The 19,815-nt window shown below is 39.8% G+C and overlaps 4 protein-coding genes across 6 annotated transcripts; 3 read left to right on the forward strand and 1 right to left on the reverse strand.

Moving 5' to 3' along the window:
- The first annotated feature begins 26 nt into the window (after positions 1-26).
- LOC130689838 (uncharacterized) lies at positions 27-5,252 on the forward strand. Its single transcript, XM_057512771.2, has 13 exons — positions 27-218; positions 991-2,064; positions 2,149-2,235; positions 2,309-2,405; positions 2,463-2,516; positions 2,634-2,716; positions 2,890-3,033; positions 3,518-3,600; positions 3,674-3,808; positions 3,986-4,162; positions 4,280-4,420; positions 4,483-4,535; positions 4,872-5,252. The coding sequence occupies exons 1-13, from the start codon at positions 157-159 to the stop codon at positions 5,085-5,087; spliced, it is 2,406 nt and encodes an 801-aa protein (XP_057368754.1). The 5' UTR covers positions 27-156; the 3' UTR covers positions 5,088-5,252.
- Positions 5,253-5,606: 354 nt separating this feature from the next.
- Positions 5,607-7,750, forward strand: LOC130689842 (uncharacterized). Its single transcript, XM_057512777.2, has 8 exons — positions 5,607-5,878; positions 6,131-6,232; positions 6,315-6,450; positions 6,527-6,612; positions 6,684-6,875; positions 6,936-7,107; positions 7,292-7,377; positions 7,450-7,750. Exons 1-8 carry the CDS (start codon positions 5,653-5,655, stop codon positions 7,653-7,655), a joined length of 1,206 nt encoding a protein of 401 aa, XP_057368760.1. The 5' UTR covers positions 5,607-5,652; the 3' UTR covers positions 7,656-7,750.
- Positions 7,751-8,050: 300 nt separating this feature from the next.
- On the reverse strand, positions 8,051-10,312 carry LOC130689840 (GPI transamidase component PIG-S-like). 2 transcript variants are annotated; one of them, XM_057512774.1, is made up of 9 exons: positions 10,155-10,312; positions 9,860-10,102; positions 9,567-9,788; positions 9,336-9,500; positions 9,080-9,256; positions 8,793-9,019; positions 8,593-8,715; positions 8,296-8,519; positions 8,051-8,221 (listed from the first exon to the last, which is right to left on the reverse strand). In XM_057512774.1, exons 1-9 carry the CDS (start codon positions 10,186-10,188, stop codon positions 8,131-8,133), a joined length of 1,506 nt encoding a protein of 501 aa, XP_057368757.1. In that variant the 5' UTR covers positions 10,189-10,312; the 3' UTR covers positions 8,051-8,130. The 2 variants fall into 2 exon arrangements, with proteins under 2 accessions (XP_057368757.1, XP_057368758.1); XM_057512775.1 differs by lacking the exon at positions 9,336-9,500.
- Positions 10,313-11,174: 862 nt separating this feature from the next.
- LOC130689845 (SET and MYND domain-containing protein 4-like) lies at positions 11,175-14,014 on the forward strand. Of its 2 annotated transcripts, none has more exons than XM_059495683.1 (10): positions 11,175-11,366; positions 11,434-11,837; positions 11,893-12,043; positions 12,100-12,258; positions 12,323-12,626; positions 12,690-12,937; positions 12,996-13,182; positions 13,242-13,413; positions 13,481-13,621; positions 13,683-14,014. In XM_059495683.1, the coding sequence occupies exons 1-10, from the start codon at positions 11,221-11,223 to the stop codon at positions 13,958-13,960; spliced, it is 2,190 nt and encodes a 729-aa protein (XP_059351666.1). In that variant the 5' UTR covers positions 11,175-11,220; the 3' UTR covers positions 13,961-14,014. The 2 variants fall into 2 exon arrangements, with proteins under 2 accessions (XP_059351666.1, XP_057368763.1); XM_057512780.2 differs by having other exon boundaries at positions 11,177-11,366; positions 13,475-13,621.
- Positions 14,015-19,815: the final 5,801 nt, after the last annotated feature.

The raw sequence follows: 19,815 nt of genomic DNA on the forward strand, positions 1-19,815 counted from the left end.
GAGAATCCAGGGCCAGAAGCGGTAGGTAGACACTCACTAGCTGGGCTTCCTTATCGCAACGTCGTGTAACGAAAATCTTCTGCAGTTGTGTAAGCCGTGCGCTAGAGGCTAGATGGGATTCGACCGCGTTGCTTTTATTAATAGCTAGCACCGATCATGTGGATAATTCAAGCAGCTCTGCTAGTTCTGACCGTCTTCGTTGCAGGCAGTGGACATGAGTGAGTAATTTTTCACGCTTCCTTATCAATTACTTTCGTGTAATTGAGCGCTTGAGCATTTTGCCAATCTACTTTTATTTGGGCAAAATATTGTGTTTTTATGAACTAGTTTTAAGGTAACTCATTGAACAATACTCGAAATTGCTTGAGCTATTGTTCAAGGAGTTAACCCATTAGCTGACATTTGTCGTTCAATGGGTTGTTTGATCTCGGAAATTTCGCTTTTTCCCATTTTAAATGGGATTTCCTTTTGCAAGGAAAGAAGAATGGCTTTCCATTTTACTGTTTTTTCAAACTGACGGTCTGGTATGTATGATTGGTAACAGGAAAAGCTACTGTTGAGATGGTTGTAAAAGGACATAGTCCGTCAGTTTATCCCTAAGCTTTTGTTAGGCTTTTGTCTTACGTTGACTGCCTTCGTTGAAGAAGAACTTGCATAAAAATACCTAGTTACATTCAAATACAAAATACCATGTATCATTCAGTATGATTAACTAAGGTAAATTAAGTCATTCTAGAAATTTTTTTTTATTTATTATGTATTACGTGGATATTTTTATTTACGCTAGTATCAACGCAAAAATATGTACCCGTATGAATTGCGGCATGCCAACGATTTGCGTTAATACAAAAAAAAATGTAAGAAACAAAACAAACAAACAAATGGGTAACGATAATAACCAATACCAGCATTTTTCACATGATGTTGCTACCATTTGATTAGTTTATTCACTTTTTATTTGGTTTTTGTAATATATTTGTATTCGAACAGGGTGCCTACGATATCTCTTCTTACCAGAAAAGGTAAACGTTGGCCTGACGTGTCTAAACACTCGCAGCGGTTCGGCTCTTCGAGCCCCTTTCAGCAGCCATCAATCATTCCAATCAGGGATCCAGATTTAGCAATGGATCTCTTTTCTGTAACGGGTATACATAAGAAAGGAGCACGAAAAGACGTAGAACAAATGCTAGACCGAAATGAGCTGTTCAGAAGTGGTGGCCATCTGTCATCAGACAAAAAGAAAAAGAATCCAATTCGTCACCACCGACGTAAGGCCGACCGCCATCATACTTTTCTCCAAGACCAGTCGGCATTTGAAACTGAAACAGAAGACTATCGGGGGGTTTCGACGGACAATATAGAAGGACCTGGTAGCACGTCTTCCCAGAGTTCAGTGGGCGGCTACGACGACACAAAATCTAGAAATGAAATAAAAGAAGAATTGGCCACAGTAACTTCAGCACCCATTTATCCCCACCGGTGCCAAGGCCCAGGGAAGAGCAAGGATCCTAACTGCACATCGGAGCGGAATAATTTTCCGTCTTCCATCTTAATGATCGAAGCTCATTATAATCAGACGGTACGGGACTTTTTACAGATCTGTACACCTGTGGAAAGGGTGGAAATCAGTGGCGTCGACGATATTCAGATGCTTCTCAACGCCCTTTTCGAGCAAATGACGGTTAAAGACAAGAACGCGAAAGCCTCCAGCATTGTTTTGCTCTTCAACCTAGAGCATTATGCCAATTGGACAAAAGAAGACGTTATCGAAGTTCTGCAAGCCTCTGTCACTGCGCTTCGTAACGGTTTCAGTGACACGATGATTTACAGCAAGTTCCATCAAGACGGATCCGATTTCAACGACACCCACCTCACTCTAACTTACGACGTCAAGTATTGGTTGTCGGAACTTTGTAATCAGAGGCTGACACCTTGTGCCGATTTCGCCTCAATCATCCTAGAATCGGTCTTGCAAATAAATCAGATTGAACAAGAAGAAGCCGACAACAACATCTCGTCTGATGTGAAGCATTCCTTAGACGATGCGTCGTCCCAAGCTAATGCGTAAGTATTCATTTTCGCATGTGTATAGTTTATAAAATGATGGCTATTCAGTTCATTTTTACTATTTCGTTGTGGCTTTGGAAGATGGTGCCAACAACTTGGATTGGGTCCTGGTTCACGGATCGTCGATGTAAGAGCGTTGCTTCTGAAGCCTATGGGTGGCTATCACAGGTTCACTTTACTCTTTAATTGTTCCTCAAATAAAATGTTTTAAACACGATTTGACCCTCAATCAATAATGAAGGGAAGAAACGAGCTTGGTCTTGGGAGACATTCTACCAAAAAATTCCAAATCATACGACAAAAACAGAGCCCCAAAGTTTTTCGGCCAACCCACAATAGTAAGTTTTCTACGCTGTCGTTGAATGATGTTCAATATCTAACCAATACATTACAAGGTTTATTTTCACGTCACCGTCTTATCCATCGACACGATCAACGAAGAATCTATGGTCGGGCAAGCATTTCATGACATATTATTTAATTATGTCTAACATCATGCTTTAGGCATTACTTAAGCAACAACTTGCATTTGACGGATTGTGTGTTTTGTTTTTCCTCTTCAACAGACATACGTGGCAGACATTTTCCTCGCACAGAGTTGGAGAGATCATCGTCTTCGGCTACCAGAGGATATGACAGAAGAATACCGGTAACAACAAATAGAAAATTGCAAAGCAATGGTTAACTTCGTGCAATAATTGTAAAATCAAGATTTGTGCTCTTCGCGTTATGAAGTTCCGAATGGATAATGATTGCTATTCATAGTGAAATTTATCTGCATATGAAAGTGCATAAAATTGTTCCTTTTTTGTTTTTTGTTAGTATCCTTGATGTCGGATGGCTCCAAAACATTTGGCGACCTGATTGCTTCTTCAAAAACGCCAAAAAAGTTACATTTCACGAGATGAGTGTACCAAACCACTACCTCTGGCTGTATCATGACAAGACTCTAATCTACATGGCCAAGTAATATAAATCTTTCTTAATTTTTAGACTTAGTTTATAAAGAATTCCGTCGATTCTGTAAAGACGGAACGAGCTGCGCAGTTTAATGACGATTTCTTGTAGCGGCTTTTTGAAATATCTTGAAAGTACTTATTTATTTCCGTTTCCTACACTTCTGTTAGCAAAAATTAGACTAACGTTCACAACAAGCTGAAAATGTTGACAAAACCATTAGAATAAAGTACTTTTTGTCTAAGAGGTTGGCAACGCCCTGGCAGAGTCTACGAAAGTCTAAAATTTGCCGTTTATTCAAAATAGATTTTGAACAGAGATTCTTATTCGGGCTTAAGATTTACATAACCTGTGGCTTTGATTCAAAATGATTCATGACAAGGTGTACGAAATTCAAATTCGTCACCGACCCCTCGTTTTTTATCGAATTTAACGCAATGTTGCCGTTACTTTAAGCATTTCTTGTTAATAACAACATGTTTTTTCCGGAAAGGTTGACGCTAGTCTTATCCTGCGCTATGAAATTTGAAAATTATCCGCATGACACGCAAGTTTGTTCAATGCAGATCGAAAGCCGTGAGCTACTGTTTACCTTTTCTAGTTATAGCATCTGCTTTCTAAATAATACATCTACACCTTTTTCTGCAAGTGTCTCATACCACCCACGATCTAGTATTCAAATGGAACTTCACGGATCCTCTAGTTACCAATCCTGATATCGAACTGCCTCAACTAGATATTGCAAAGAACACCACGGAAGACTGCACGCTCGAGTACTCCACCGGTAAATTCAAACGACAAACACAATAGTTTTTATCAACTCGTAGATATTTAATGTGCCGGTTCCGATTTACCGATATGCATTCGTAAAGTCCATCTGCTTTGTGATGTCGCCAGCTTAGAGGAATCATAAGTTTACAGTAGTATCTGCAGAATAGTGTTTGATTTGTCTTCCAAATAGGCAATTTCACTTGTCTGGCTATAGTATTCAACCTTCGCCGCCGTTTGGGATATCATCTGTTTCACACCTACATTCCATCAGGACTAATTGTCGTTATGTCTTGGATATCATTCTGGATCAAACCCGAGGCCATCCCGGCCAGAGCTACTTTAGGCGTTACTTCATTGCTGACTCTGTGTAAGTTTATAAATGACATTCTCTTACTAAGCCGGTTACGATTCAGAATGGAAACGCATTCATCTGAAGAGTGATCAGTTCATTTTAGAAGTGACTGATATGAAATATTTTCAACAGCCACACAGAGCACGCAGTCCCAAAGATCTCTTCCACCTGTTTCATACGTTAAAGCGATTGATGTTTGGATGTCTTCCTGCACTGTTTTTGTCTTCATGTCTCTAATGGAATTTGCCGTCGTTAACAGTTTCATGGGGCCAGGTAATGCGATCCTTTACATTTTCCTCTACTCAATCTTACATTTTAAGCTCCTGTCGCTATAGTGGCAACCAAGCCGATGAAGGGATACTCCGAAGAAGACTTGTCCATCCATCGAGTAAGTGGAATCAGCTGACTTAGCTTTTGTTCACGTTACCTAGCTACGCGTGACTCAAGCTACAGCGTTTCATTCCACCGTAAATCTTCCCTTATTCAATTATAGTTTTGCTTAGTTTTTCCGGTTCGTGCCGGACAGTGTGTAGTAATACCGCCGCCGCTATGACCGCTCACCTTGAACCGCCCTTTTTTGCTTGGCTCAAACGATGTCGCACGTGATCAGCTTGCTTTTGCGAAAAAATCGATAAATAAAAAAATTTGCTAATCGCAATACTGCATCAAAATTGCTAGTTAGCGTATAGTTCAATCGTTGTTTTATGACCTTTCTTTGGTACAGCCTTCAGGTTACAACGGAACTAACTCATCTCTTCGCTTGAGAGGGAAACCGTCAAGTCCGGCTCGAGGACCGCCGCCGCCACCGCCTGGGCCTCAGTACGTTACCTTTTGTAACGGCCGCGAAGTGGCGTTATTTATTGACCATTGGTCGCGTCTCTTTTTCCCAATTGCATTCATCATTCTCAACTTGGTCTACTGGATAACGTTTTTGCACTGAATATTTCTGTTGTTACCGTCTGCTGTTATGCGTGCAATTCAATTTACGTTGCAGACAGCAACCTAGTTCATCGTTGTGTTTCTTCTGCTGTGCAGCGTAGACTGCAAACCGAAAAAAAAAATCGAGAAAATCCTAACTTGTGAAATACACAGTGAAAACTTGTAATTATTAAGTGGACCTTTAGTTCTTTTTCCACCAGATAACACCACCAAGGGGCTGGTGGACCCACATGATATGATAGAATTTAGACCCTGGAAGTCTGCACTTTTTGTGAAAATTTGCAGATCGTAATAGTACCATCTTTAGAAAATGTGCGGAGATTTTCGGATTTGTCTTAGGCATTTGAAAGGTGATTTTCAAAGGCACCAACGTAAAACCTTTCATTGCCCAACACGGACGTGAATCAGCTGGCGAAGCCATTTTAAAAGTCTTATCAAAGCTTGTGTTACGTGAAACGTTGCTTATCAGTTGGTTTCATACCAAAGCAATATCACCCTAAGTGACAAACGGCAACAGCATAGCAGTCTATGGTTTTGTATTGGTTGCTCACAACTTCCATTCGAACATGATAGAAGTTAAAGTATGGAGTACCACCCTTTTGATCGTGCTAATTGCTACCTGTTCTCTCATTGCTAGCAGTCATGCTGCAGTTCCTCCCCTTGGTGATGCAAATTGTAAGGAAGGGAGCTGCGATTCAGTCAATTGCGCAAGTGTTGACTGCAGTTTTGGTAAAGTGATGGCCGATCCAAGTAGCCCCTGTGGATGTTGCAAGCTGTGCATTTTTTACATTGGTAACGAATATTGGCTCACTGAATTGGTTTTAATAACCGTATTAGATACTGGCTTGCTTGTAAACTGTTGAGAAAGTACAAAAGATTTTGTATTTTTTTTTCCTTTCTCGTCCCCACCCTCCTTATCATATGTACTATGCCATGTGTGTTTCCTAAGACTCTGCATTTTTCTGTTTACATTTAACGATTTCGAACATTTACGTACGAACCTGGAACGGTATAAGTTATAATAACCTTAATTTGTTCTTATAGGAGAAAACGAAGCTTGCGGTGTCAATATGAATAACCGAGAATGTGGACCAGGTCTAACCTGCGCAATCCAGACCCCAGGATCGGAGTATAAATGCGTAAAACGTGGGTTTTTTTTAAAGCAAAGGTCTCGGAACTTAATACGTATTGCATGTGTCATAACGAAAGTGCATTATTTTGAATTCAGTGGAGACGTCTTGCTTCAAAGCCCAGATGGATTATGACGATCGAAAATCAAGCGGTTCCCTGGGCATGTATGAAACACGCCCCAGGTGTGACGACAACGGAGATTTCATTGCAAGAAAGTGTCAGCCAGGCAGCAGGTATAACAAAAATATTATATTTTGCTACTGGATGTTTTCCGTTTCTCCTAAAAACTGCACTGTGATAATTTTCTAGCTGTTACTGCGTCGACGTGGAGAACAACCGAATTTTTGGTGAATCTCCGCCGAGTTACGCGACCAGTGACGTAGCAATGAACTGCGGTATGTTTCAAGAAATTTCATTTTCCAATAGCGGAAATCAAATTTAAAACAAAGAAAAATAATTCATTTAGAATGTTCGCGGGCATATCAGTCGGCAGCGCAGCAGGACTCGCTTCGTACCGTACAGTTCCCTCACTGCTTACCAAACGGAAACTATGACCGGCTGCAGTGTGTAAATCAAGCCTGCTTTTGTATTGACTCTGCCAACCAGACTCTGACGTCCTCTATTCAACCCATTACAGCTATTACGGAGCTTCCTTGCTGTAACTATTTATACCGATACTTTATTTTAGATGATTTGTAATTTACTAAGCTCCAAAAAGATAAAACCGATCTGCACACACCAAACTATTACCGGCCTTGCGAATTGGAAAGGATAAAGGCTAAAATGTTAACCAAAAGCTACAACCGTCAAAATATTATATTGATTGGAACAGAACAGCTAGATTGCTCACCTGATGGATTCTACCAGCCCGTTATTCAAACCAAGTCCACGTATGTTAGTTAGCTTACCATATATCTCATTCTTAAGAAGTAAAAGCTGTAGAAACTGCAGCGTTTTTCATGGATACATTTTTAAAGTGCACAATGTTTACGACGGCGTAGAACTGGTTCGAATTTTAATGAATAATCGAAATCCATTATGCCACTTATCTTAACGAAGAACATTTTGTTTCAGATTGTACTGCGCAGATCCTTATGGAGAAAAGATTGAACATTTTGAAATCGAGAAAGAACCAGCGACTGCCAACTCCATGAACTGCAGTCAGTATTAGTAACAGCAGTAATCAAAAGTGAGGAAAGTAAATTTCTTTAAATTTTGGCTTCTTTCAATAGAATGTGCAAGAACACGGTATTGGCTAACCAACCAGAATGTAGCCAAACCGTATTGCTGTACCAATGGTAATTATCGACCAATCCAATGCCGCGGAGGGGTATGTTTCTGCGTCGATCCTGATGGAAATCAGATTGGGATTGAAGTTCAAACGGACAAGTTAACAGAGTTAAAATGTTTTCAACAGGATCAGTATCCTAACTGTTAATATTTAAAATTTTTAATACCGATCTAGAATAGAACTACATTAATTCTGCTAATTTTTCATGTGTGAATTCTAACAATAAATCGTGAAAAAACCTTGCCTTTCAATGCAAATCTGTTGTAACCTTTCTATAGAAAAACGTAGTTCTGATAACAATAATTTAAGAAAGAATTTTGCTCTCTAAAACCCCTTTCTGTTCCATTGAAAATACTGAACCAATGCCACCGAAAACCAAAACAGGAATCACAAAACACCACTTAAGGCTATCGGGCAAATCTAACTAAGCGCAACTATAATGCCTATCTCTGAAAAGATCTGATTTAGTTAGAATGTGTGCACAGGTGAATTTAAACGCCAGATTTTAAAATCCAAAATAAAATACAATAAAAATATAAAAGGATGGGGATGTTTCGGCATTTAATCCTGTTTGCCACAACACATTTCTTTTTAAAAGACTAAGGAATCAGGACACAATACTTTAACGTTTCAGGAAATGCATGTAGACCGATCGCAACGACAGGAGAACTGGAATGCCTATCGGAAGAAATAGGGGAATATAAATTGCATACCTAGAAAGCAGACCAAAGGTTTCAATAAAAAAATTAGACCAAATTTAAAACAAATTATACAAAAGAATCCATACTTCTGATCTTCGGGGAAGTATAACAAGGCCAAAAGCGAAGGATCAAAGAAAGCCTTTTCCGCACACATATTAGCTACTTTAGCGTCTCGGTACGCCTGTTGGAAATCGCCGTTTTGAATTGCTCTTCTGGCGGCATCAACCATTTTGACGGAAGTGACAACCAAGTCTCTTATTTCTTCACTGACAACGATATTGCCGATTTGTTCTAATAACGGTGACAGAGACTACAACGTTTGAAAGAACTATAAATATTGAAAAATACAGGCATCATTAGAAAATAAAGTAATCTGTTTTTACTTTGAGAGTAATGGTAGCTTGATTTAAAAATTGTATCGTACGGCGTCTTGTCAACAAATACAATTCCCAGTCGTGAACACCAGATTCATCGTAATCCAAGGACATGTAAGAATTCTCGATATTCTTTTTTGGAAAATAAATGAAAATTCGTCAAAGTTTAAAAAAGGTCGACAACGTTAATATTGCAAAGGCACAATCACCTGCAGGGAGAAAATACCGAGTGCATTTCTTAGTTGACAAAGGGCAAGTCCTGCAAAAGAATTTTCTATTCCGTTGACAATTTGTAAACCTCCTCCGTTCCAGCGTGGACTAAGAACTGAGTTCGTTGTGACAGGCGATGAGCCTTTGAAGATGTACATGGGAGACTGTTCTTCATGAGGAACATAAAGTACCCAGTGGAAAGTGGGATCCGATGACAACTGGTTTCCTGGGTTGAGTGAAACAATTTGTTACAAAGTGAGTAGGGCATTTTATAAATTAACGATACCTAATCGGGGCTCCAGTACATTGATGAGGGAGACAATTTTCTCTTCATTAAGGATGAAAGCATTGTTATCAGCACTGTAATCTGCTCCAATGTGTCCATTTCCAATGTAAACAACTTGGGATGATATTGAAAGGTCAGAAACATGGCGGAACTTCTTTGAAAATGCAGCAAAGTTTTCTAAGGATCATTAATGGATTAACTGGTAATTTCTACAAGCATAGAAAATTATCTAAAAACCATTTTAAAACATGTATACCATCAAATATGGAAACTAGACTAGGATGTACCATAGTTGGGTTGGACATTGCAAAAGTTAGAAGAACATTATATTGGTTAGAAATGGGAAGATTTGCCATTGAATTTTCATGATGATTGTAAGTTGACAAGATTGAAGCAAAAATGCTGCAAAGTGATTTTAAATCTGGTTTAAAAATTTTGATTTCTTGATGATACATCTTTGTTGTACAATATATCAAGATAAGTATACTTGTTTCTTTTGAAATGTACAGGAAATTGTGCCTTCCTACATAGATTTTTCCAGATGGTAAATAATGTGATGGTACTTGAACAATGGATAAACCATCTAGCAGATGGTTTCCTGATAGTTCTTCGAAGCTAATGTCAATGGCATCAATTGAATTTTGTGATAGCAGTATGTCGACCTCTTTTGGATTCAGATGATAAGGAACAATGCTGAAATTATAACTCGCTAAATGATTATGATCACTGTTAGCTTGTAGGTAACACCATTAATGCTCAATGATGTTCCAAATAACTCACAAAGCTCCTGGGATTCGGCCAATTCATTTTGTAGGTTTTCCACCAACACTGAAGCATCTTCCATGGTTTTGAATTCAATATGAAATGTTTGTTCATTTTCAGACAACTTTGCCATGCTAGACAGTTCTTCCAAAGGTAGAGAAGCACGTTGTACTGTTGTTGTATTCCACCATACTGGTACACCAATTCCCAAAAGTATGACTATGAAGGTCAATGCAGCTCCAATTGAATGAGAATGGGTATCTTAAAGAGTTTGTTAGTTATTCAAATGATTAACTTAAATCACAAATTTTACCTTGGGCAACAGAGGACTTGCTGTGATCTTTCATTTGTAGGGATGCCACAAACGAAGTGCAACCTAAAAACTATCACGCACTCTAATTTTAAATAAAACTATGAATTTGAACGCTAGGAAAAACGGGTGCTACTGAACTATAGACTGCTTAAAGAGACAGAATAAAGTGTGGACGCGGACACCATAAACTGCGGACTGTTATCTGCGGACTAGCTCACAATTTTTCACAAACTTTTCGCGGATTTCGATGTAAAATGCGGACCGTTTGGTAAGTGTACCATTTGAAAAGGTGGATCGGTCAGGGTAAACAGCAACTGGTATTTACGAACTTGCACTACGATACCCATTATCTATCCGGATCCCATAACAGTACCCTTCGTATCGGTATTAAAATTTTCAATATTAAAATAAAAAACTAAATTTGTAATTAATTCAATGTACTGTGTATTAAAGATAACAAAATAACGGGTAATTTCGCGTAAGCTTACGTTCTTTCACACAAATAAATTTTCAATTAAAACGTTACTTACGTTACGTTTCCAATTAAAGTTTTTACTTTCATTCTTGTATTTCAATGACACATCATTACTTGTTGATAATTTTCCTCTAAAAACGGGGCGCACAATAAAACAAGCTCATAAATGTGATGCTTTGTTTGCGTCTGGGGATATATCGGATATCATCCTTTAACTGTGCCTAAGAATATATGTGTATTATATTTTCTTTAGTTGTCCTAAACAGTTACGCGTCCCTTTCCTCTGGCGGTTGGACGTCTCGAGCAGATCATCACTAGATTGCTATTACGACTCACTCCATCAGCAATCAGTGGATATTGCTTTCTTTTATTTTTCACTCGGGTGAGCTAAAATATGGCCAAGATGCCACATAATGCTTTAGTGGCAAAGACCTTCTTATACACACAGTTATTTTGTGCTTTTGTGAAAGAAGATGAAGGGAAAAAAAAAGGATCAAAGCTTTTGATTTTTCTCTCGGCGTTGTACGCTGCCGCCATTGCTCCCTAGATGGTGTACAAAAAGGTTTGTTATGATTTACACTGGGGAGAGAAATGTCTCGCGAGCTAAGCAACTGGCAAGAACTATTAGATTCCTTCACGGAAACTGGAGTAAGACAAGGGAAAGTCAGTAAAATTCATCAGACTAGAAACAATAATGCTGAGAGAATTAAAATTCTTCTCGAAGATGAGGAATTACGGTATACGACGTTTTTCGATGTATATCAATGCCTGCTGAACTAATGAATTTTTTTCCTGTTTAATTAGAGTTGTTCTGCTCAAATGGATGAATCATCAGGTGAAACATCAAAGAAGTCTAGAAGCTGCCATTTGTTTTAGAGAAACAGGAAACAGACAGTTTTCTTTAAAAGATTATGCAACCTGCATAGAATTGTACTCACAGAGCATTCTCAGTTGCCCTGTGGAAAATGAAGTTGAATGCAGCTTGGCGCATGCAAATCGTTCTGCAGCACTATTCCAATTGAATCTATTTGAAGATTGCCTACATGACATTGGTATGGCACTAATGAAGAATTATCCTAATCATCTGCTGCCTAAAATCCTTACAAGAAAAATTAAATGCTTGCGAAAATTGGGCCTTATGGAAGATTGCCAGACAACACTAGAAGAGTTAGAAGCAGCATTGATGCATTTACAAGTTTCGGAGAAAAGTACTTACCTAATTTTCATAGTAAATTTTACTTCTTAAATTTCCTTCTATTCTAGATAAAATCAAATCAGACATTAAAGTAGTGATGATGGATCACCAAGACAATGAAAATATTCAAGATAGAGACTTGGGGTTTGGTGATAGGATCATACCTTTCTGTGGAGAGAATCTGTCTTTTAAAGGAGCTAGTGCTGCCCTAGACATCAGGTGGGACTTCTTTTACAGTTTTATCATGAGATTAGATATAGAATATGAGTAAGCAGGCACTCCATGGAGAAAGGTCGTTATGTTGTAGCAAACAGAGATATTATGGCAGGGGAAACTCTTTTTGTGGAACAGCCTAATGCCCTGGTGGTTCTGTCAGACTTCCAGACTGCGCGTTGCCATCATTGCACCCGTGAGATGCCACTAAAGCGATACCCGTATTTACCTGTAATGCAACTTTCTCTGGGTTTAGTCTAATTCTCTTAATTTTTTCCTTTACAGTTGTTTGTCTTGTGGCAAAATCTGGTTTTGTAGCAATGCCTGCCGTCAGGAATCGTCTTGCTACCATACCTTTGAATGCGGACTTGAATCCATATTAAATTCCGTCGGTATTGCACACCTGGGAGCGAGGATAGTTGTTTCGTATGGGCTAGAAACAGTATTAGGTTTTCTTAAAGATGCGGAAAGTGTGAAGAAAGTTCCCGGTATCGAAAGCACCTATGACACAAAAAGTTATCAGGTCATGTTCCATCTGGTCTCGCATACTGAACGAATGGCACCTGATGAGCTTTATCAATACGCCTTGGTGATTTACTATTTTTTACTACTAAATATATTTCACTTACAAGGTAAATTTGGCTCATTTTAGACTGCCGCCTTTTTAACGTTACTGCTGGAGCAACATACTAAGTTTTTCCAGTTTGCTTCTCAGGAAGCTCGTTATTTAGTTGGCGGGCTGATTTTGGTGCACGTCTGCCAAATGGTTAGCAATGCTCACGCCATTACCGAACTGTGCGCTTTAGATGAGACCAATGAAAGGCAAGAGAGAATCGCGACAGCTATTTATCCTTCCGCCAGTTTGATGAATCACAGTTGCGATCCTACCGTCATCAACAGGTTTTCTAATTCCACCTCAATGTCTCGTCACTGCAATTAAAAACCGATTCGCTTCTAGTTTCCAAGGCAGTACACTGATAGTCCGTGCCATCCGGGAAGTTCGACAAGGGGAAGAAGTGTTCAACTGCTACGGGCCGCACTATCGTCGAATGAGAAGGACTGAGAGGCTTGAACTTCTGGAATCACAGTATTCCTTTGTTTGTACCTGTGAACATTGCCGTGATGCAAATACTGAGGATTTTCAAGTATCGATGCGTCTAGAGACATTTATTTTTTGATTTTTTATTCGTTTTTCCATTATTAGGACGTGATATATTCATTCGCATGTCCATCTTGCAGCGGATCTCTTGTCAACCCGAACGGAAGTCAGCCCTCTGCACAGTATCAGATGACCCTGTGTAGATCATGCAGAACGCATCAAAGCTATTTCACTCAACTGAAGGCGGATTTAGAAGCAGTATCGCTGGATGCTAGAGGTAGGTATCTTGCAAAAGTTTCTTCTAGAAAATTAATGCAAATGAGAGTTTGGTTATAAAGGAACAGAAGCGATGGATCAGGGTGACATAATGGAAGCCATCAAACTGTTAACTAAATGTGTCCAATTGCGAAACAAAGCATTGTTCAAAGGACATCCAGATTTAGGAAAGAGCGCCGATAAGTTAGCCCAGTGTTATGCTTTCATAGGTAATAATTTAAAATTTTAAGCCTTAAATAATCACATCAAGAAACAATTGGATGCTTACAGGAAAGTATGAAGAATGCGAAAAGATGTTACGAATCTCTCTTACTGCTGTTGAGCAGCGGTATGGTAAGTACAGCATTGAGATGGCAAACGAATTACAAAAATTCACGGATGTTTTAATGGAGCTGGCTTCAAGCAAAAACCAAGAGCTGCGAGACGAGCTGGTGAGGCATTTGGAAGAGGCCATGTTCATTTACCGCATCCACTTTGGTCCTTGGAGTCACAGTTACAAAGAGTTGCAACGTAAAAAGGTCCATTTGACTTCCCTGTTGATGAAGTGATCTAGAGTTGGTCTCACAAAAAGGCTCCGTCAATACAATAATTATTTCGGTATATGTTTAGCTAGGAGACTTCGGTTACATTAAACGACGGGCATTAAATATTGAGATTAAAATGTAAGAAACCAATTGTTAAATAGTGGTGCTTACGAGATTCGAATATACGTTTCATTTCACGGAATATAAAAGTGATGGAATAAGTTTAAAACAGGAAACCGACGACATCAAGTGACGTGCCAACCAATTTCAAATCTAGACGTTCCTCAGTAATTAAATTTGAAGTATCATAAAATTCCAAACGACTAATCAATCAAAATATTGTGAAGGGTAATTAATTTTATCACATCTACCTACAGCAATAAAAACAGCGCAGTACCTCCGACAGGACCTCCTTTATTCCTGTTGGAATGTCAATTCATTTCTTCCTGTCCTGGAATATGCAATGTGGACGGAATCAGGAAATTCCTGGACGTCGCAGCTTATGGCCAATGTTAATCAAGAAAGACTAAGTTTTTCCGGCCTGGAACGGTTACGTGGCCAATACATATGTCCTTTGGTAGATGAGGTTTATTTTTCCTATTTTTTGTACTGTTTACTCTCATCGTTGTCGTAAAATGGCAAGAACGTAGACGGGCTAAAAACAAGTGTAATAAAACTTGATGAGTATGGATTGAAAGTGCAATTTATGCTATGCCAACTAGTAACGTTGAGCCCGTCCAGGGCCGGGGTACAGGTGGCACTAGCGTATCCTTACGCTATTTCTAAGAAAATCGTTCCACTCCATTTTTTCGCCCGTCTACTTTTAATTTTTTTCACAATCAAGAGTTCCCCTTTCTTGCCCGCCAACCCACTCACTGTTTCTGCCCTTCCATCTCCCCTCTCTGCCCGTCAAGCCAACCTTTGCCCATGAAACCACTCTTTGCCCGTCGACCCCCGCGCTGCCCGTCAACCCCCTCTCTGCCCGTCGACCCCCTCTCTGCCCGTCAACCCACATTCTGCCCGCAAAAATGCCTGCTGTAGGGGCACATGTACCTTTTTTTGCATTTGCCCTCCCTTTCGTCACAGTCTCTGCCCGTTAAAACCCCCGCTATAGTTGTCCGTCCACTCACTTTTTCCTTCTGCCCGTCAACCTACTATGCCTGCCAAGAAACCCGCCGTTGTTGCCCGACGACCCCCTGTCTGCCCGCCGGCCCACTCTCTAACCGTCGGCCCGCTAAAACGCATGCTGTATGGCGCATCAACCTTTTGTTTGCATTTGCCCGTCTTCTGTCACAATTTCAGCCCGTCAAAATGACCGCTTTATTTGCCCGTCCATCTACTCTTTGCCTCTGCCCGTCTTCCCTCGTACAGTCTATGCCCATCATCCCATTTACTGTGCGCCAAAAATGCTCCTTTAGTTGCCAGTCCACCCAGGCTTTACCTCTGCCCGTCTTACATCCCACAGTTTTGCCCGTCACGCCAATCTTTGTTTCCTATTTAACGCACCCACTATCCGTTCCCGTCGGCTTACGTGCTGTTGCCCACCCGTTATACGCAATACTGGAAAGAACTGAAAAGTAGCTTAAAACCACATTTCCACCCACATTCTAGTCTTCCAAATCCCCATCCCGCCGATTCACTGCAGCCGGCGGCGGTCTGAACCCTTTTTCAGGTAGTCCCCCGGCCAGCCAATCACAGCAAAAACACAGTGTGACAGACACACAAAACTCCTCCCCCAATTTCCTTGTTGTTTTATATAGTATAGATTTAAAAGTATTTTCACATACCTATATGTGAGATTAGAACTTGTTGTGCCCGGATTAGGAGAGCTGTATCGTAATCATCAAGCAGTAGCAGCTTCATAACATATTGATTGTAATTTAGTTGCATATATTCAATCAACAACGGTCTTGCCCTGCATTTGCTACATTGCGCATATAACCAAACCATAAATAACAGTATAAGAGATTGTTTGCTTAACAAGTTAGTTCACTAGTAAAGTGTAACTGAAAAGCTATTGAAGTTGGCCTTGTATTTCTTTTTGGCAACAGTACTTCGAATCAATTAGATAATGACGCTGACTAAATTACTCTTTTGCGACTAAAACTTAGCAACCTAAGACTCTCGGCGTGCAATGGTAGACTATGTGATTATTGAACTACCGAACGGCTTAATGGCATTTTGAAATGGTACATAAATGCTTTTATCTAATTATTTGGTATGATTTCATTTGATTTACGCAGTAGTGTAGTTTTAGTATCAAAGTAGCCATGGAATAACATAGCTATGGAACACTGCACGCGCTTCGGTATCTCCCATTCCCTATAAAAGAAGCCGATGCCGACAACGACATTCACATTCAAACATTTGGCATTGATCAAACCAAAAGTTATATCCACCTGTCATTTGAAAAGTTGGTACGTTTAAAGCAATTACTTATTTTATCCACTAGCTTGATGTAATCGTTTTGTTAAATGCTAATTGATCGTCCAATTAATGATCCCGCTGATTGAAACATGTCAAAGATAACACTCATGCAGCATCTCTGTTATTTTCGCTGTACTTGCAATGACGGGTGGACTAGTGGATGCCGATTGCTGCTACAACGTTACCGATTGCTGTTGTCGTGATGGCAAGGTGCAAACTGCGATGACGGTTGCCGTCAGAGAACCGAAGTGGCCGCTTTCTCGTTTAATAACGCCACTGGCCCTAACGCGAAGGTCCAAACGTATTTGGATAGCATTCCGATTGAGAATTTCCTGGGATGGGAGCTCTCGTATATAGTGGGTCAAACCCAGACTTGCCGCGATCGCGATCAAAAATTGATCGCCGATCCGATCTCCGATCAAAAAATTGATCGCCGATCCGATAATTTGAAAAAGATCGGAGATCCGATCCCAAAAAACTTCTCGTTTTTTAATCAACGCCATCTGGCCCTAGATTTTCAGCGCAGGTCCTATTTCACGTATTTATGGATAGCATTCCGATTGAGAATTTCCCAGGATGGGTGACAGCTCTCGTATATAGTTAGGTCAAACCGCTAAAAATGATTTAATCATCCGATCTTTCGCAGTTTGATCGGATCGGAGATCGCGATCGGAAAATTGATCGGCGCGGCAAGTCTGGTCAAACCCTAAGTTTAATCAGCCAGGAAGGATTCTAGTTCAGCAATCCAACCCAATCAATCTGCCACTAATAAAGAAGTAAATTTCGCTTGTGGCAATTTCCTATTTGATTTCCCTAAATGGAAGTATGCAAAAACAAACAAAAAAATACAACTACGTTGCACTCCCTTTCTCAGACATTGAACTTGATTGGCTTTACCTGAACTTCCAACTTACCTCTGAGTTTCTTTTTGTTTTAAAATCCTGTTCACGTGATTTAGATAACAGCAGGCGTTATGTATTTCGAACGCCAAATGAAACCCACTCGTCGACAATGGTTCAAAAACGGATTTCGTAGTATTTTGCGAATTTGAAAACGATGGAATCATTAGAACTATATAGAAAATGAGTTTAAATAATTTTTAAAAAATCAATAACATAACGTTCGTGTTACCATCGCAAGTAGAAAATGTATGCATGAGCAATGGTTACGCGATCCCAGACTAATATTATATATTGCAATAATTTGGCTGGCCACAACATTAACGAATATTTCGTTGGATTTATCAAGTTCCTTTGAAAGCTTTACCAAACTTGTCCCTACTTTTTCCTCCGGCTAATGTTTCTTCGAAAGTCTTTCATGAAGTCTCTTTACCGAAAATCTTCGCTGATAATCGCTAAAGTCGTCAAGAAACAAAAGGTATTAGCAATCAAAGTGGCTGTTAGTGTTCGGTTTCTGAGTGTTTAAAATCGCCTCGTTTAGAACGCAAGCCTAAAATTCCTGCGAGAAACTTTGTCCAGGCCTGCAGAATTGAGCACTGGCTTCCGCACCAACGAAGTGGGATGCAACCACACGATAGACAGAGACGGCCCAGGTGAAATCACTTCCAGGCACCAGAAAGACCCTAAAGGACTTTGTTCGCAATCCGTTTCGAGCATCGCTCGTCCCGACCAGCACCTCCAAACCTCCAAAAGGTGTTTAAGTAGACAAACCGAGTTCTCACCAGATAGTCAAGAAAGATACAGAACCAGATCCGCCTTTCCGGGCAAAACCTGTTCCAAAAGCCACTTACCAGCTTCCAGAAAATGTTCAAGCAGGAAAACAGATAGGTATTCAGCTTGCCAAGAAAGACACGATAAAGAAAACTCCCGAACTTGTTGTGTCTTTCCGAGCCAAGCCTGTGACCAGACCCTCACCACGACATTTTCATTGTCTTGCGATGATCGCAGAGAGTTGTTCAGAAGTTTCTAAAATTCTTCGGTGGCAGTGAGGCAGGTTCGTTAACATGAAGATTCTGTCCTTAAATGAGTCGTTTCCAGTTCTGGATATGCGCTATACGTGGAAGATGGTTGAAGTTTGGGATTGTTTTTCTATCTGATATTGATACAATAAATGAATCCCGTTCCAGCATGTATGGTTTTTAGTCTTTGCTATTTTTCTCAATTGACATAAGTTGTGCAACCTTATTTAAGTAATGAAAAAGGCAACCAAGAGTTCAAACAGGAAACTGACGCCGGCAAAAGATGTGCCAACCAATTTTAATTACAGACTTTCCTCAACAATTAAATTTGAAGTGACGTAAAATTCCGAACGGCTAATCAATCAAACGTATTGTGACGTAAAAAGATTTTGTTAGGAGAGATTACCTTTATCACATCTACTTACCGCAATAAAAACAGAGTCTTCCGGCAGGAAATTATGGTGGTAAGCTTCTTGGCGTCAGCATCTCAAAATCTGGGTTCCGTCTGAAAACGATGGAACTCCTTCTTAATTCCTGTTGTAATGCCGGACGCAAGGCAATGAATGACGATGCAGGATTACTATGACGTTTGTGAGAGACGCTAAAACGTTTCGTCACGTAGCAACCGACATCTAAAAGTTCAATCCACAATTTAGGAAAATAAAATAGGATATCCTATGTTGCAACGACAGTGGATACGAGAAACAAGCCGTTCGATAGGCAGAATCCACGAGTAAAAATAGTGGACGCACATTTGTTGGATCCTCTTTTTTGCATCAACTGTGCCATGGATATTGCGTCTTCTACAGTCGTTTTGCTCTACCTGGCCAAAAAGAATAATAATAACAAAGACAAATTATTATTGCATTAGTCATCTCTACCCTCCCCTTATTCTAGATTTTTCCTCCTTTTAAATGTTCAACTGTCAGGAACACAATTAAGGTTGGACAACTAAGTGTACATATAACTATGTGGATGAAACGATATAACTAAGAGGAAACAAAAACATTTCGAATACGGCAACCACAAAAAACCGGATAGTAATGCGATAATCCGCATTTTTAACAATTCACTGCCGAATGACATCCGTTTGCACTGTTTCATTTTTTTTTTTCTTTTTAAAATACCCGACGTGACGTAGAACACAAGACGCACGAGTCTTGTGAATTCGTAAGTTCGGGAATTCGTAGCTTTCCTTCATGATCCCCTCACTCTTTACCAAAATGGTGTCATGTTCAATAAAATTCCCAACTTTCAATAAAAACTGAGCCATTGATTGCCGATTCTGACGTACATAGGGTACCATTTTAATCCTTATCACTTCAAATTTCTCCTATAAAAAAAGGCGAACCAAGTACCAAATTCCACACAATAGTTTCTGTGCTCACACGTAACATCAAAATCCTTGTTGTTTGTTAGAAATCTTCAAAATTACTACGATGCAAATATTAAGCATTTTATCAATGGCTATGTTTTGCCTTGCTGTTGCTTCCTGTTTCACGCTTCAAACTTTGCCAGGCGCTACAAGCAGAAG

This window comes from Daphnia carinata, chromosome 6 (assembly GCF_022539665.2).
Source record: "Daphnia carinata strain CSIRO-1 chromosome 6, CSIRO_AGI_Dcar_HiC_V3, whole genome shotgun sequence".
NCBI lineage: Eukaryota > Metazoa > Arthropoda > Branchiopoda > Diplostraca > Daphniidae > Daphnia > Daphnia carinata.

Coding starts and splice junctions, on each gene's coding strand:
- LOC130689845 (XM_057512780.2), top strand. CDS start 11,221: ATGTCTCGCGAGCTAAGCAACTGGCAAGAACTATTAGATTCCTTCACG. Junction 12,044..12,099: donor AGTGCTGCCCTAGACATCAG/GTGGGACTTCTT, acceptor ATGAGTAAGCAG/GCACTCCATGGAGAAAGGTC. Junction 12,627..12,689: donor AGCTTTATCAATACGCCTTG/GTGATTTACTAT, acceptor GGCTCATTTTAG/ACTGCCGCCTTTTTAACGTT.
- LOC130689840 (XM_057512774.1), bottom strand. CDS start 10,188: ATGAAAGATCACAGCAAGTCCTCTGTTGCCCAAG. Junction 9,789..9,859: donor GGCCGAATCCCAGGAGCTTT/GTGAGTTATTTG, acceptor ATAATCATTTAG/CGAGTTATAATTTCAGCATT. Junction 8,222..8,295: donor TACTTCCCCGAAGATCAGAA/GTATGGATTCTT, acceptor TCTGCTTTCTAG/GTATGCAATTTATATTCCCC.
- LOC130689842 (XM_057512777.2), top strand. CDS start 5,653: ATGATAGAAGTTAAAGTATGGAGTACCACCCTTTTGATCGTGCTAATT. Junction 6,451..6,526: donor AAGTGTCAGCCAGGCAGCAG/GTATAACAAAAA, acceptor ATAATTTTCTAG/CTGTTACTGCGTCGACGTGG. Junction 7,378..7,449: donor TGCCAACTCCATGAACTGCA/GTCAGTATTAGT, acceptor TTCTTTCAATAG/AATGTGCAAGAACACGGTAT.
- LOC130689838 (XM_057512771.2), top strand. CDS start 157: ATGTGGATAATTCAAGCAGCTCTGCTAGTTCTGACCGTCTTCGTTGCA. Junction 2,517..2,633: donor CGATCAACGAAGAATCTATG/GTCGGGCAAGCA, acceptor CCTCTTCAACAG/ACATACGTGGCAGACATTTT. Junction 2,717..2,889: donor GATATGACAGAAGAATACCG/GTAACAACAAAT, acceptor GTTTTTTGTTAG/TATCCTTGATGTCGGATGGC.